Below are 14,450 nucleotides of genomic sequence, written 5' to 3' on the forward strand. Positions count from 1 at the left end.
CAATGCTAATGTTACTCTTTATACACTCGGTGTGTCAATGAGCAACTCTTTCCTAACAAGAAGAAAAGTGATATTGAGTCTGTTGTGTAGCTTGTTTTTGCTGCCCCCAAGTGTCCAACAAATCAGTTAACACATGTTTAAAGAAGACGTTCACCTTGTTCTTATCCAAATTCAACTCTTCAACAACGATCAGGTCTTTCTTATAGATGCTGAATGGAAAAAGCATGCCATAACTACAATAATCCAACAGCCAAACAATCCCTAGTATCTGTGGTGGGAATCCCCTACTGTTTATTCCAGCTGATGCTGAGTTATCATTTTACTGTCCCAACCCATCCTCGTCCCTGCCATCTGCCCCAAGACATGCAACTGAAGCATCCTGGAACGTGTGGAGGAAGGGAAGGAGGAAGAGTAAGGGAGGGAGATGTAAAGATGCAGAGTGGCCAGGAAGTGGCCCTATTGTTTTCAGGGTCACCTCGCTTTTCCTTTCAAAGCCACCAGAGGTCTGTTCCCTCCTCTCGGGCTGTACGTCTTAAACAAACAAAACTCCTTGTTGCCACAAACTGTATCTTGTCTGATTTCCTCCCTCGTTTCAAAGGAGGGGAGGATTTACATTTTTGATAAACAAAGCAAGGCGTGGCTCCTGGCAGGCATACTATCTAAACTAAGCTCACACTATGCCAGAGTGAAAAGCCACACGAAGCAGATATCAAACAAGATTATTTGATTACCCACTGTAGCTACAATACAGAACATATATTTGCAACAAACAGGTTTGACTGCTTTCTTACAGTTTAACTGTAAAGGCACACTGGTCATTTAAAACATGTTGCTCATAAGTTATATTTGACCTCACCCTGGTTGGCCACCGCTGAGTGACAACATTGCCCCAGGTCTGCTGTGCCATTGGCCAGAGAGACGCAATAGTAGGAGGGAGGGAGTACACCTTAGTTACAAAGTTACTGATTAACTTGTCCTTCTGCAGAGCACACCTCGTTCAACCTTTGAACAACATTTCTCCATTTTACAGAGAAAGCAAAAAAAAGCTAATAAGGCTGATGTGAATTATGAGAGTGGAAAGAAAAGAGGTGAACTCGCTGGAGCTAGAAGACCCAACAGACAGGTGACCAGGTAAGATAGCTGCTATTCTAAAAGTGGGATCTACAGTCAGAAGCTGTTGCACGATGTAAAGATCACACGACTGCTTGCTGGGATTACAACTGCTCCAAAGCAATATATTCGCAGATACATTCATCTGTTTACTTTGGGTTTTGACCAAAAAAAGGAGGACAGACTGAAGAAGGCACTCCCAGACTTATTTGCTATACATTTAGAGCACCGCAACAAATTAAATCATGGTAAAAACTGTATTACATTGCAGTTATTCAGTGCTCTAGCAGTCCATGAAGGTTGTTCTGTCATACAGAAATGACGCGTAGTGCAAGCCAAACCTTTCCCTGCACCTGTTGCATGTTGGCAACTTGCTGTTTTCACCCAAAACAGTAAAGCACCATTAGCAGCTTACCCTCACGTTGTTTTCATTTTCTGTTCACTCTTTAAGAAGCACACATTCAGATATGTTATAAAGGAGCCATTTTTTTAAATGTCGTAGTTCTGTGGTCATGATGCAAGTCAGTGTGTTGTTTGATTAGCTTCACGTTAATATGTCCGGCTGTTACCCATTATGTCTCTCTGTTGACACTGCCATTATTCCAGGGCTGAAAGAAAACAAACAAACATGACATTTGAGATACTGAAAGTAATATGACCTTGCTTCAATTAAACTTGAAAGGGCAAAAAAAAAAAGTACAGGTTGAATTCTTATTCAGATATTTTACGCAGGCTCTTTGAGCATGACTTACAGTGTGTGAGTTTAATAATCATGCTCATAAACAACGTCTCAGACAGGTGACCTTATGCCATTATCCTTGACAAACAATAGCTCAGTGCAGCCCGACTCCTCCACACATTTTCAAAGCAAGGCAGAAATACAGATCTTGGCAGTGGAATAAGAGGGAGGCTTGCTGCATGTTGCCCTGTGGGTTGCCGTGTTGGAACGACGTCAACAGAAGGACGTCTCTTTGATTTTCTGTGGTTTATGAATGTGTGTGATTATCATAGCCAGGGAGAGAGATGTTTGCTCGGTCAAGTAGGATTTGTGATATGAATCGAATTGCAATTTTGTGTGAGGAGTTTTCAAAATGAAATTCCAATGAGTTTTTGTTATTAATATAAAGCTCTTTGTTACATAAGTTCAGTAGTGGGAGAGGTACTCAGATCCTTTACGTAGGTAACACAACCATGTAAATATACATGGTTTAGTTACAAATTAAACTTTTGACTACTATACTATTATGTATTATATATTACATTATTACATTGTTAATAGTGATGAATCAAGTAGCATGTTACTGTTGAGGCTGGTTGAGGTGGAACTCTTTTAAAACTACTTCACATACAGTTTGGTAGTTTAGTCAAGTGATTCCCAAATTAGAGGTCGGACCGACTGCAGCTGGTCTCAAGAAATCTTCAGGGTTAGGAAATTATTTTAAAAAAAGAAAGAAAAAAACTAAACAAGATGGCTCTTGTATACTAATTAGTATTTGGCATTCTTTGGGTGAAATATTGGACATTTTGGCCTGGAAACTATCTGAGTTAATAAGGAGAATGAGTTATTGATTGCTAACAACTCAAACGGGGCCACAAGATCGTAATAAGTACAATATCTACTTTTGAATTGTAATGAGAATAAATCTAAATTTGCACAGTACAAATTTCCCCAACGTTGTACTGAAGTTCCACCAACCATCTTAACCGGCATAATCAAATCCTAAAATTGTGAAAAAGTTAATTTTCCTGTTCGAAGGAATGTGATAAAGCGAATAATCTAATGCTGATGTTCAGTTTGATGACAGAAAACTAAATGTTTCAACCCCTCTGGCCATCATTAGTGTCTATAAACTGACACTCCATTAACAATTTAGGGGCACTGAAACAAAGAGTGACTAAGAAAAACTGACTCCTCCCCTTATGAGAATTATAATTAACGCAGATTTTGCAGACGAAGATGCAAATGTAGCCTCTTACACAATGCATGTTTACATACAAAATCGGCACTATGGTGCACAGACAATTTCTCGCTCCCAAACTTGTCTCCTATAACTCCCGTTCGTATGCTGCTTTGTTTGTATATTTTGTTGTGCTTTGCATGTGTGAGGACAGAAGAGGAAGCGATGAAGGCAGCCCAGTTAGTGTGTGTACAGCCAACACTGCCAATCAGTATGAATTCTTTATGGGCTAAGAGTCAGTAGCATTTCCATTCAGTGTTGTTTTCCTCATCCATCCAAATACACACTTTATGTTTAAGATAAGATAAGATAAGATAATTCTCTATTAGTCCCAATGCAGGAATATTTACAATAGATAAATATCCCTCAATAGATACATACCTTGGAGACAAGCTTAGTAATAGTGTAGGCTGTCAATTCAAACCAGATTGTCTTTTTAGTTTAGAGAGTATGATTTAAGAAGAATCATATTTATTATTATTTTCATTATCCACCCAAGATCTTCCTCGTTGCCAGTACATTTTGTAAAAAGAAAACAAAAAAGTTGAATGGAATCTTATAGAGTTAAAAATGGAACACGAAAATATGATTTACATTGTGTAAAAATCATTTGCAAGTGCCTTCATTATTTCAAGTGTTGATTGTCAGAGAGACAGAATGTACAACCATTGGACAGAGGCTTTGTGCTAATCTACATTAACTTTATATGTTTAAGTGTTATCAATACTCTCACCATGCCTCACAGCAACAAAGCTAATAAGGATCATTTTCAAAATGTTGAACTATTTCTACAGCACAGACTCGTGCAATGTTCAACAACGTGTTCCGAAGTCATTTCCTATCTGCATCTACTTTATATATTGGCCATGTTTGTTGTTGCAAACAAATAATATCCGGTAGGCATCTAATGCCCTTTGAGCAGTCTGTGACTCTTGTATTGTGGGACGTTTGCAGGGATACTTTGGTTGCCATTAGTGACAACATATTACAAAATTAGGACAGCAAACAGCAAAATGTGTGCACCAAAATGTTTGTTGCATTTTTTGATTTGTTGCATGTGTTGCTGCATGTGCGTCAATCAAGTCAAGTTGTCTGACTGTGGGGTGAAAAGCCAAACTAACCCATCGACATCACAAACAAATGTAAATTATTAAAACAAGAGGAGCACCGGAGCTCCAAACAACACGAGTGGGCAGCTCAACGACAAAATGAGGTGACGGCTGCAAGAGCTGGCACACCCACTGACAATGAGCATGCACGCACACACGCAGACACACACACACACACACACACACACACACACACACACGCACACACACACACGCACACTGGTGATTTTACCAGTGCTTTGTGTCAGCTGGACCTATGGAGGAAGGTCCTGCAGTATGTGGGACTTCCTGTTTGCGACACACTTTTCCTGTTGTGGATGATATCCTCCTGAGTTCCTGACAGCTTGTACTTAATTAGGACTTCTGGATTCAGAGGATCCAGGCAGCGTATCCTTTTTATGATGACACTCTTCATACATACTAAGTGAAATATTTAGGTCATTCGATGTTTCAAGTTCTTTTTGAGTGGTTCAGTTATAAAATATGCATTCGCTGGCACAAAGAGTCCAAAAGAATTCAAAACCACAATGCAAGTGGGATATGTGAACATTGTAGTTTACTGATACTGTATTCTACTGCAAAAGCTTTTTTTCCCCCTTTTTGCAAGATGCCTTTGTTTGCAAGTTTGTTAGTATGTGTGATTCATACGGATTTAACTCACTATTTCTATTTCACCCTTTCTCTAAAGCCTCATTTGACTGAAGCCAGAGGACGCTGGCTCATATTTCAACTCATACATAGGATGACGACGCTGCCTCTACCTTTCACTTGTTACTGAAACAAGGAGTCCCCTGTCACTCAACCTCGCCATCTAGTGGCGCTTTGAAGGTTTAACTCCCTCGTGGTCAGCAGAAATCTTCCAGACAACTACCTCCCTCATCTGGGGAGATGCCTGCCCTGCAACAGTTCCCTCTGATCCCATTTGTTTTTTACCTGCTGAAGACCAGACAGCAGTAAGCAGCTTTGCACATTTCCAAACATCGGTTGGAGAACTAATTACAACCTCATCTCCAGCGTCAGTGACAGTAGTTCAATAGGCTGTAAATTAGCATGTCACAAACACTGCTCTTTGACTGACATGTGTGATATGCACCCATGAACCATGGCTTCATGCTAGAGTTAATGGTGCCCCAAAGCAAGAGCATCCAACAAGAAGGAAACTGAGCCACACAGGAGAAGTCACCACGAAATAGACTGCACAAACAAGAAGAAAGACAGATGGAACCATCATCAAATAGCATGCTCTCGACAGCTACACCAACAGCAACACTAAACAGTAAGAATTCAGTTTACGACTTCAATGTCAAACAGAAACATTTCATTTATCAGCGAAATGTATAGGAGTCTTGCCAGTTTAGTCTAAATCTGGATCTAGATCATTTTTTGGTAAAGAAAGACATCTTAAACTGAATAATAGAGGATTCAATGTCCACCTGCTTTGAGGTGGGAGTGAGCTGAGATTTGGTTATGAGGGTGCGTTCCACAATGACAAGGTGTGTGATTAATGTCCCTCTCTTGCAGTCACGTTGGCAAGTCTGACATCCAAATATAAATCTCACAACTGGGCGTTCCTGGTGGCTGTCCTGGTCACAGCCATCGCCATCTCCATGCTTATCGCCCTTCTAGCTAAATGCCAGGTGGTCCGTCGCTACCTGGCCAGCTACAGGCACACACGGCTCAGGGAGACGGACACCGTCAGCCAGTGTGACCCCTCAGGTTGGTTTTTTTAATCCATAAAACATACCTTAACATTTCAAAACCGTCCTTGTTTTCAGCTTTTGTTTTACTATTTGACTGTATCCTACTTTTTAGTCTGGAATAAATATTAGAATTCAGAAAAAAAAACACATGAGGCATTTTAGTGTTTAGTGAACGAGCTGCAGACAGACAAAGTTAGCAAATAGCTAGGTGTGAACATATGATACTATTATAATATATTAATGAATTCATAATTATTATTATTATGATACGATATTCCTTTATTATTGGAAGATGCCAATGTTGTGTTTACACCTTGTTGCAGCTCCCACTTGGCCAAACAAATTATAATTCAGCAAGGATGTGGCTAAAATAAAGAACAAAACAAACATTACACGTGTAATTGTAATGTCACGTCCACAACACATTTAACACAATGCGACACAAGAGTGATGCACATTTCAAGCCAAATCTGAAACAAGGAGTGCCAATACAATTATATTTTACATAAAAAATATATTGTTTTTCTTGTGCTTCATACAGCGCAAGTGTGTATGAGAAAGAAAAACACAACGATCCATCATGGTCAAAAACTAAAAAAAACATTTCAATAAGATGGAAGTGTGAAGATTTTCTGTAAGACACTTTCTCTGCTAGTGCGCTGATGAAACAGTATTCATTAAAAGCTCATTTGAGAGTAACATTTCTGTCAAACTTCATCTGATGACACAACCCAGCTCGTTAGTCTACCTTAAACAGGCTATACATTACATTACATTACATTATATGTCATTTAGCTGACGCTTTTATCCAAAGCGACTTACAATAAGTGCATTCAACCACTAGTCCAAACTCAGAACAACAAGAATCAAGCAAGTACAATTTCTTCAATAAAGTTAAACTACAAAGTGCAAAGTGAGAGCCATTTAAGTGCTACTAAAGTGCTACTACGGCGCTACCTTCCCTATTCAAGGTATAGTCGGCCACCGGTAACCAGTGTGACATTACAGCTTTCCATCTTTTTGGTTTTTGCCCACTTGCCCTCTGTCAGCTGGGATACCCCCGTGACCCTGATTAGGATAAGCCGGTAAATAATGGACGGATGGATAAAAACTAACCCTACTGTCAGTTAGAATGACATATAGGACTTACCTTTCGATGATTGTCATGCAGCACACCTCTTGTATTTCTTTCACTGCTTCCAGTCCTGGAGGTGGAATTCGCCATGCATGGGGGACGTGGACGTGGAAATAACCCTCACTGTATCCCTGCTGTGAGCGAGGAAGACGATGACGGCTTCATTGAGGACAACTACATCCCGGCCAGCGAGAGAGCGAGGGCTGCAAGAGCAGCGGAGAACATGGAGGACACCGAGGAGGAGATGGATGAAATTGAATTCAGCATCGCTTAGCAGGACTGCCTCTACACCTCCTCAGCTATATAAACCCCTAGAAAAAAACAATTCCACTCCCACATTTTTTTATTTGTAAGATTCATATTGTCTCAAACAATTGTTAAAAAAGGTTAAATGTTAGGACAGCATATCAATGTTAATACCAGTGCACAAGAGTGTCTTAATTGTTAGACTTAATGCAAGGTACATTATTAAGGCAGCAGTTCTCCAAGTCCATATAAAAATATATACTTTTTGTCACGGCTTATTTGTCAGTATACTGACACAAGTAACGGTACTAGTCATAATAATATGTGTTTTAGTTATACGTGATATTTTGTTGTCAATCATCTTCTTTTTAAGGAGGGAAAATTAGGTCAAGAGGTTTTCTGTAAATATGGACATTAACAAATATTCCTTTGTATCTGTGATCAGTGTTTGGCTGTATTGGTTGGTTGATTGATTACTTGATTTGACAGCAAAGGTTCTGAAATAAAAATGTGTATTATTTAGACAAATAAGCAGTTGTGCTGAATATGAACAGGAGCATTTCACTTTGCATTGCCATCTCTTGTCACGCATACGCAAAAGTATAGATGAGTGTATGACGTGAAAGCCCATTCAACTGTTTTCACATTTCATAAAGTCCTCTGAGTTGCGACAACACAAAGATGATGTTATGCTGCTGTGGATACTGTGATGCTCTGCAATGTGCTGCCCATTTTTCCTTCATAGGTGAGCTAAATACAGACAGATCACTCCATAGCTTTACAGCAGAAAAGGGAAATTAATTTCACATCTTTAAAATTGCATTGTGACAGCATCAATGTACTTTGTGATTTGTTTTTGCGCTAGAAAGTATAATGTCCCTTTTACATATGTTTGAAAAAAAGATACAACTACTGCTACATAGAACATGTAGGCTGGATCAAATATAGTAAAAGCATTAGTCTACTTGTAATTAGTTACTCTCCACTTGGTCGCTACTACACCTTCCCAAATCCTACCTAGACGTCACAGCACAAACGGGAAAAAGACGGACGAGCCCCCAATTTGTCACAACAAAGGTTATGACAAATATGGGAAAGGACACAATGGATGATGTTGAATTAAAGGTATTTATTATATTAATGAAGTAAAGAAAAGACTACAACTGTGAATTGTGTGAGTCAGTAACATCAGTAATGGAGCTATAAGTGCATGTTCAGACAGGAAGACCATACCCCTCAGCCTGCCATTTATTCCTCATATGTCTGCCAATCATTTCTGACACATGCTCACTCATTGTTTACTTGCTGTCATTGTTCTGCACCGTCAATCATGACACCAGCTGCGCAGATCAGCTGATACCCTCTATCCAATAAGCACACGGTAACGATGATGTTGAATGTTTATGCAATCATTTACTTTACCTTAGATATTTTTTATTAATTGAGATTAGTTTGTAACAAAATGTTTGGATAATCTCAAAAAGTGTTATTTGCTTAAGAAATATCACCCAACAACTTCACCCTGAGAGAGATGATTAAACACCTGGAGTCCTATTACAAAGTAAGTGTAATTTACAAGCTCTACAGTATGAACCATCTACACTAACAATATTAACGAAATAGATATGTTTGTCACATTGACATATACAGCGTGAAACCCCAACTTTCTCCTTTCAAAACCAGATTGCTGGCCAGCGTCTGGCTGACCAGATCCGGCTGGTAATGCGCTACCAGGTGTTGCAGGAGTCTGTCATCCAGCTGCAGAGGGAGATGCTTCAGATATTTCAAGACAAGGAGATAACAGAGTTGCTCAGTCAAGAGGACCCTGGCATAAAAACCAAGAGTGCACCTTCCGAATCGCCTCAAGTGGTTGTCAATGGCACATACAACTTCAACCAAGGCCGTAGGTTAGATCTCAACACAGGAACGGACACAACATCACACCCCCCACCCCCCACACAGACCTGTGTGAAAAACTGCAAAAAACAAAAAGAGGGCTGTTTAATTCTGACAGCCACATGGTTTACCATACTACCATAGATCTGTATTAACATTTAAATAAAGTATGCACAGTAACAGATCAAAGACTAAATTAAAGTAATATTATGGAAATCGCAGAAAGGAGAAAAAAAAGCGAACAATATTTCAGTTTTTTGCCTCCAACATCAACATTCAGGAGGTTTAACCAGATTCAGTGTATTACATGTTATATGCCTTCACGAAGGCCTGCACATACCCGGTAGACCTCTAAAGGCAGTTTAGGCCTGACAGCATGATTTAGTTTTTTCAGCATGGCACACATTCATGGTTGTGGAGTGGGTTTATTATCTGTCACTTTGGGTTTTAAGTTTAGAATCAATATGTTCCAGTTATCTATTTGATACAACCAGAATATGTGAACATGTCATTGTAACAGCAAATCCTCTTAAAAACGGATGTCAGAATAAAAAAAGAGTTTAAGCCCATAAACCACATAAATCATCATAACAAGAATGAATTGGAAACATTGCACCAACATGGTGATGCAAGTGAGAACCAGACTTGGAAGTTTTTTTTTATGTATGTAGCCCCCCCTCTCAGTTGCTGTTCTAGCCAGGGGCCTCATACCCTACCCCTGTTGCATGGGAGGTGCACTGAAAAAGGGTCTACTCAAATTCTCACTTTACTGTTGGTGTGAGCTCAACTCCCATGCATTTGTATAAATATATATATATATCCCTGGTTAAACCCCTCGTGTACTTTATAAATATAGCAGGTTGCTAACACTGGAATTCCACCAAGACACGGGATTAACACACATTAACATTTATTCCAACACAAAACAATACTTTAAGGGTAACATGAAACCCACAATAATACCCCGGCGTTAACAGTCCGTGCTAGGGTACCCTATGCTGGCTCATGTAAATCCTCCTCATCTGCGGGGTCAGTACGGTCCCCCAGATGAGAGCGATGGATGCAGTCCTACTAGAAACCCTGGTGTCCTGCTGCTAGCGCGACGACCACAGGAAACTCCGCCCTGCCTTCCTTCTTCTCGCGCCGTCCTCTGCGAACGACTCGCGGGTTAGCCGCTAGCTGGTCCGCCGGACTCCGACCGTGCTTTGAACCCGGCTCACTGTCCTCCATGTAGCTGCTCCTCGACGCCAATCACAACCCCTCCGCTCGCACTCACGCTCACGCTCACCATAACGCACCTGTTCTTCCACTCCGAACCCCCCTGAACTCTAGCTCCACCTCTCCCTTTATCTTCACTCGCCTCCCTCCTTCTTCTGATTGGCTCCCCACCCTGTGAACACCTGAACCAGCCCACACAAGTCTGAACCCAACATGACTGATAACAGGAAAGACCACAACACACGTTACCAAATTAGCAGGGCGCTACATGTATATGCACTATTGCAGATGTTCTGATCAATGCTTGTTATAAGTCATAGGGCTGTGGATAATGTTTATCAATGAGGAAAATGACTAATACTCCCATGTTCAAAGAGATAATAAACTGTACGATGGATGGTCAAGTTATGGTATGTCTCACTTTGTTTTTAGCATAAGGCATAATTAAGTTTGCTTGTTTCACTCACTACCACAAAGGAGTTTCTCCCAAAGTAACGCTCATTAAAAAGTGTCCCTCTTTTAAGACCATTCTAAGTGAAAGAGCGTTAGTGTTGTAAGGAATTTGGTTTACGTTAAAGCAACACAGAAAACCAGCAAAGCAAACCTTCCCAAAACTGTTTGCTGTTGAAATAATGTGTGTGATGTATAATATGTTGGACACCAATCAAGACGATTAAAAGCACATGGGACAGTAATTATTTTTTTGAATTAATTTTGTATTTTATTTGTTATATTTAATTTCACGATTATCCAGTTGATTATTATTATTATTACCGTTATCATTTCACAACTGTCAAGACTGGCGAGTCGTCCAGTGTGCAACTGGACAAGACGGACAAAGATTTTTTTTTTTTTATTTGATTTGTCTGTATATGAAATAATGTCACTGTACATCTTGACAAGAACTCTGTAGGAACCAAGATTGAGATTGAGATTTTTATTTATATCAAGTTCTCTGCATCTACTTCTCCAAGGGAGGCAGGTATTTCTCTGGGATGAGCGCCCTCTGCTGGGCAAGTCCCTGGATCATCATCCGTCCATAGTGTCTGTACAAAAAACATTTCCCATTTAGAAATGTAGTGTACAAGCGCAATGCCAAGAAGGTTTTGAAGTTCTGTCTAATATTGAAGAAACAAATATCAATTTTCCCAGAAGTCTCATACTATGAGACTCTGTAGGATTCAGCAACCCACCTGACACCACGCAGCCGGATGGCTGGGTGACTGTTCGAAGGAGTAGTAAGTCTAAACAGAAGCCCACTGAGCACCACAAACTTTATACTCTATATTTCAAACCAGTTTTCCCCACTCAGGGACACACCCGCTGAGAAACCCACTCTGGTTATAGGTAGCTCCATAGTCAGAAATGTGAAGATAGCGAACCCAGGGACCAAAGTCATATGCATCATGGGGGCCAGAGCGGGCGACATTGAATCTTGTTTAAAACTGCTGGCTAAAGATGAGCGTAGTTACAGTAAGATTATAATACACGCCGGCGGTAGTGACTCCCGACTGCGGCGGTCGGAGGTCACTAAAATTAATGTGGAATCGGTGTGTGCTTATGCCAAGAGATAGAGGGCGTGGTCACAGATTCAAATGGAAAAGTTGTACACTCCATCTTTGGAAATTGGCATGAGTCAGTTTTTCAAGGAGACCCACCTTCTGCCACGTGTATCTGGAGAGCAAGTGAGTGATTGGTCCCTGGGAATGTCCGTTATAACGTTTTTCCAACCAGGCACTTCCAGAAAACGACATAACTTAATAACTTCATTTGTGTTTGTGTGTACGTGTAGATCCAATGCCAGTGGCCCAAGACCAGTTCTATGGCTTCACCCAGTTTGCGGTAGAGTTAAATGAGCTGGACTCCCCCCTGAGACCTCTTCTGTCCCCCACAGACACACACTTCAGGCCGGACCAGAGGTTGTCACTCTTGTCTCGTAGCCTGTACACCAGGGTAGGAAATTTACTTTTTTTTTGGGGGGGGGGGGGGGGGGGGGCAATTTTTGCCCCCACTGACTGAAATCCAGGGGCATTTATAAAATAATTGGGGGCATTTTTTAAACTTGTGAAATAACATTTAACTTTTGTTCAAAATAATAAATATACTTACTTAGGCTTACAGTACATGAGCAACTGTCATCAAATGACAATAAGAAGACTATATTGGGCAGTAGTCTACAGATTCAAAGTATTTTCTTAGATTTTTTTTAACAAGAAATACAGAAATCTGACAATCATATTAAATGTTAATCTTATTTCTTTGTGGTTATTTATTGTTATTACATTTTTTAAAACAACCATTAACAATTCTAACTTTTTTAGATATTATAACATATAACAATTTAAACAAAAGGTAATAAAAGGGCTATACATAAAAATTAAATTTTTCAATCTTCTTCTGGTCTGTCCAGTGAGATCATCATTAGGTCTTCCACTGTGTTGAGATTGAACAAACAAACACAACGATAGTATGTTACATGTGATAAGGGATTCAAACTAAACATTTAACCCTTGAAATCCCCCAGACTCAACTAATTGTATTCATCCCCAAATAGAGGATTGGTTGTGAACCACAAGATGGTAGTAACTTATGAGGATGTGACTGCACTGGCTAACATTAGCTAGCTAGCTAGCAAGCAAGCCTTTGTAGCTAACGCACTATTAGAGCTAACTAACGTTAGCTAGCGAAGTTCAAAATAATTACTACTAGTTATCACCCACCGCAGGCGATGGCCACGTGTTTCTTGACGTTGTTTCTCCCCTTGATGAAGTCCGCAGAAGAATTCAATCTGTGCTGGGGGCATTTTTTGCCCCTCTCCTAGTGATATCGTGTATTTCCGACGCTGTGCCAGTCACTGGGTCGGGCACTGTCAGTCAGTCACTGTGTCAGTCAGTCGACACAGACACAGTGACTGGCAGACACAGTGACTGGCAGACACAGTGACTGGCAGACACAGTGACTGGCAGACACAGTGACTGGCAGACAATGGCCAACTGAGTGACTGGCCCACACAGTGACTGGCCGACAGTGACCGAGACAGTGACTGGCTGACTGACTGACGGGGTCTTGCTGACAGTCCCCGTCAGTCAGTCAGTCGGCCATTTACTGTGTGGGCCACAGTGTGTCTGCTACTGTCGGCCAGACACTGTGTCTGCTACTGTCGGCCAGACACTGTGTCTGCTACTGTCGGCAAGTACGTCGTCACTGCGTGGGCCACTGTCAGCCAGTCACTGTGTCGGCCACTGTCAGCAAGTCCCTGTCAGACTGTGTGGGCCAGTCACTCTGTCGACCACTGTCGGCCACTGTCGGCCAGTCACTGTGTCTGCTAGTCGGCAAGTAAGTCGTCACTGCGTGGGCCACTGTCAACCAGTCACTGTCAAACTGTGTGGGCCAGTCACTGTGTGGGCCACTGTCGGCCAGTCACTGTGTGAGTCACTGTCGGCCAGTCACTGTGTGAGCCACTGTCAGCAAGTCCCCGTCAGTCGGTCAGTCAGTCAGTCAGTTGACACAGTGAACAGCAGAGGTGAACAACCTTTAAACATTTCAATATAAATGTATGAAGCAAAAGCACTCATGTGATCAAGCACCAGTGCATACCTATATTCTATATTTCACCATATACAGTTATCCCAGCTGTTCCTCCACCAACATGTGATTAGCAAATAATATAAAAAAGTTACTATAAATAAACTTCGCGCTAACCAGTGGTGGCAGTGATCAACACATCCATCCTCCGTCAGTAGCCTACTTAAATTCTGACTTTTCAAAAGCGCCCCGCGGTAACTTCCGGTGTCTTTTTAGCTCCGCCCTGTTTCCCGTGTCGGATAGTTAGTACAAACTATCTTACTAATTGCTTTGTTTATTATTTAATTTGCGATTACTTTTCTATGTTTCTAATTGCTTTATTAATTTTAAATTATTTGTATTCATATATATATATTTTTTTTTGACTTGACAAAGACTTGACAAACACTGCGTCTCGAAAAGCGGCCCGAGGCGTTCCAGCTGATAAAAGCTGTTTGACAGGTCGGTTTCTTCTACCCGGAAACACGGCGCGTCAAGTTCTCATAAACGAGCT

The 14,450-nt window shown here is 40.9% G+C and overlaps 1 protein-coding gene across 1 annotated transcript; it reads left to right on the forward strand.

The window, feature by feature from the left end:
- Positions 1-973: 973 nt before the first annotated feature.
- c4h1orf210 (chromosome 4 C1orf210 homolog) lies at positions 974-8,090 on the forward strand. Its single transcript, XM_034531136.1, has 4 exons — positions 974-1,131; positions 4,866-5,453; positions 5,699-5,893; positions 7,081-8,090. Exons 2-4 carry the CDS (start codon positions 5,396-5,398, stop codon positions 7,284-7,286), a joined length of 459 nt encoding a protein of 152 aa, XP_034387027.1. The 5' UTR covers positions 974-1,131; positions 4,866-5,395; the 3' UTR covers positions 7,287-8,090.
- The last annotated feature ends 6,360 nt before the right edge of the window (positions 8,091-14,450 follow it).

Source organism: Cyclopterus lumpus, chromosome 4 (genome assembly GCF_009769545.1).
Source record: "Cyclopterus lumpus isolate fCycLum1 chromosome 4, fCycLum1.pri, whole genome shotgun sequence".
Lineage (NCBI taxonomy): Eukaryota > Metazoa > Chordata > Actinopteri > Perciformes > Cyclopteridae > Cyclopterus > Cyclopterus lumpus.

What these genes read in the sequence shown, in the direction of transcription:
- c4h1orf210 (XM_034531136.1), top strand. Translation starts at nt 5,396, where the DNA reads ATGGAACCATCATCAAATAGCATGCTCTCGACAGCTACACCAACAGCA. An exon ending in ACCAACAGCAACACTAAACA is followed by an intron (nt 5,454 to 5,698) that starts GTAAGAATTCAG and finishes CCTCTCTTGCAG; the next exon opens with TCACGTTGGCAAGTCTGACA. An exon ending in CAGCCAGTGTGACCCCTCAG is followed by an intron (nt 5,894 to 7,080) that starts GTTGGTTTTTTT and finishes CACTGCTTCCAG; the next exon opens with TCCTGGAGGTGGAATTCGCC.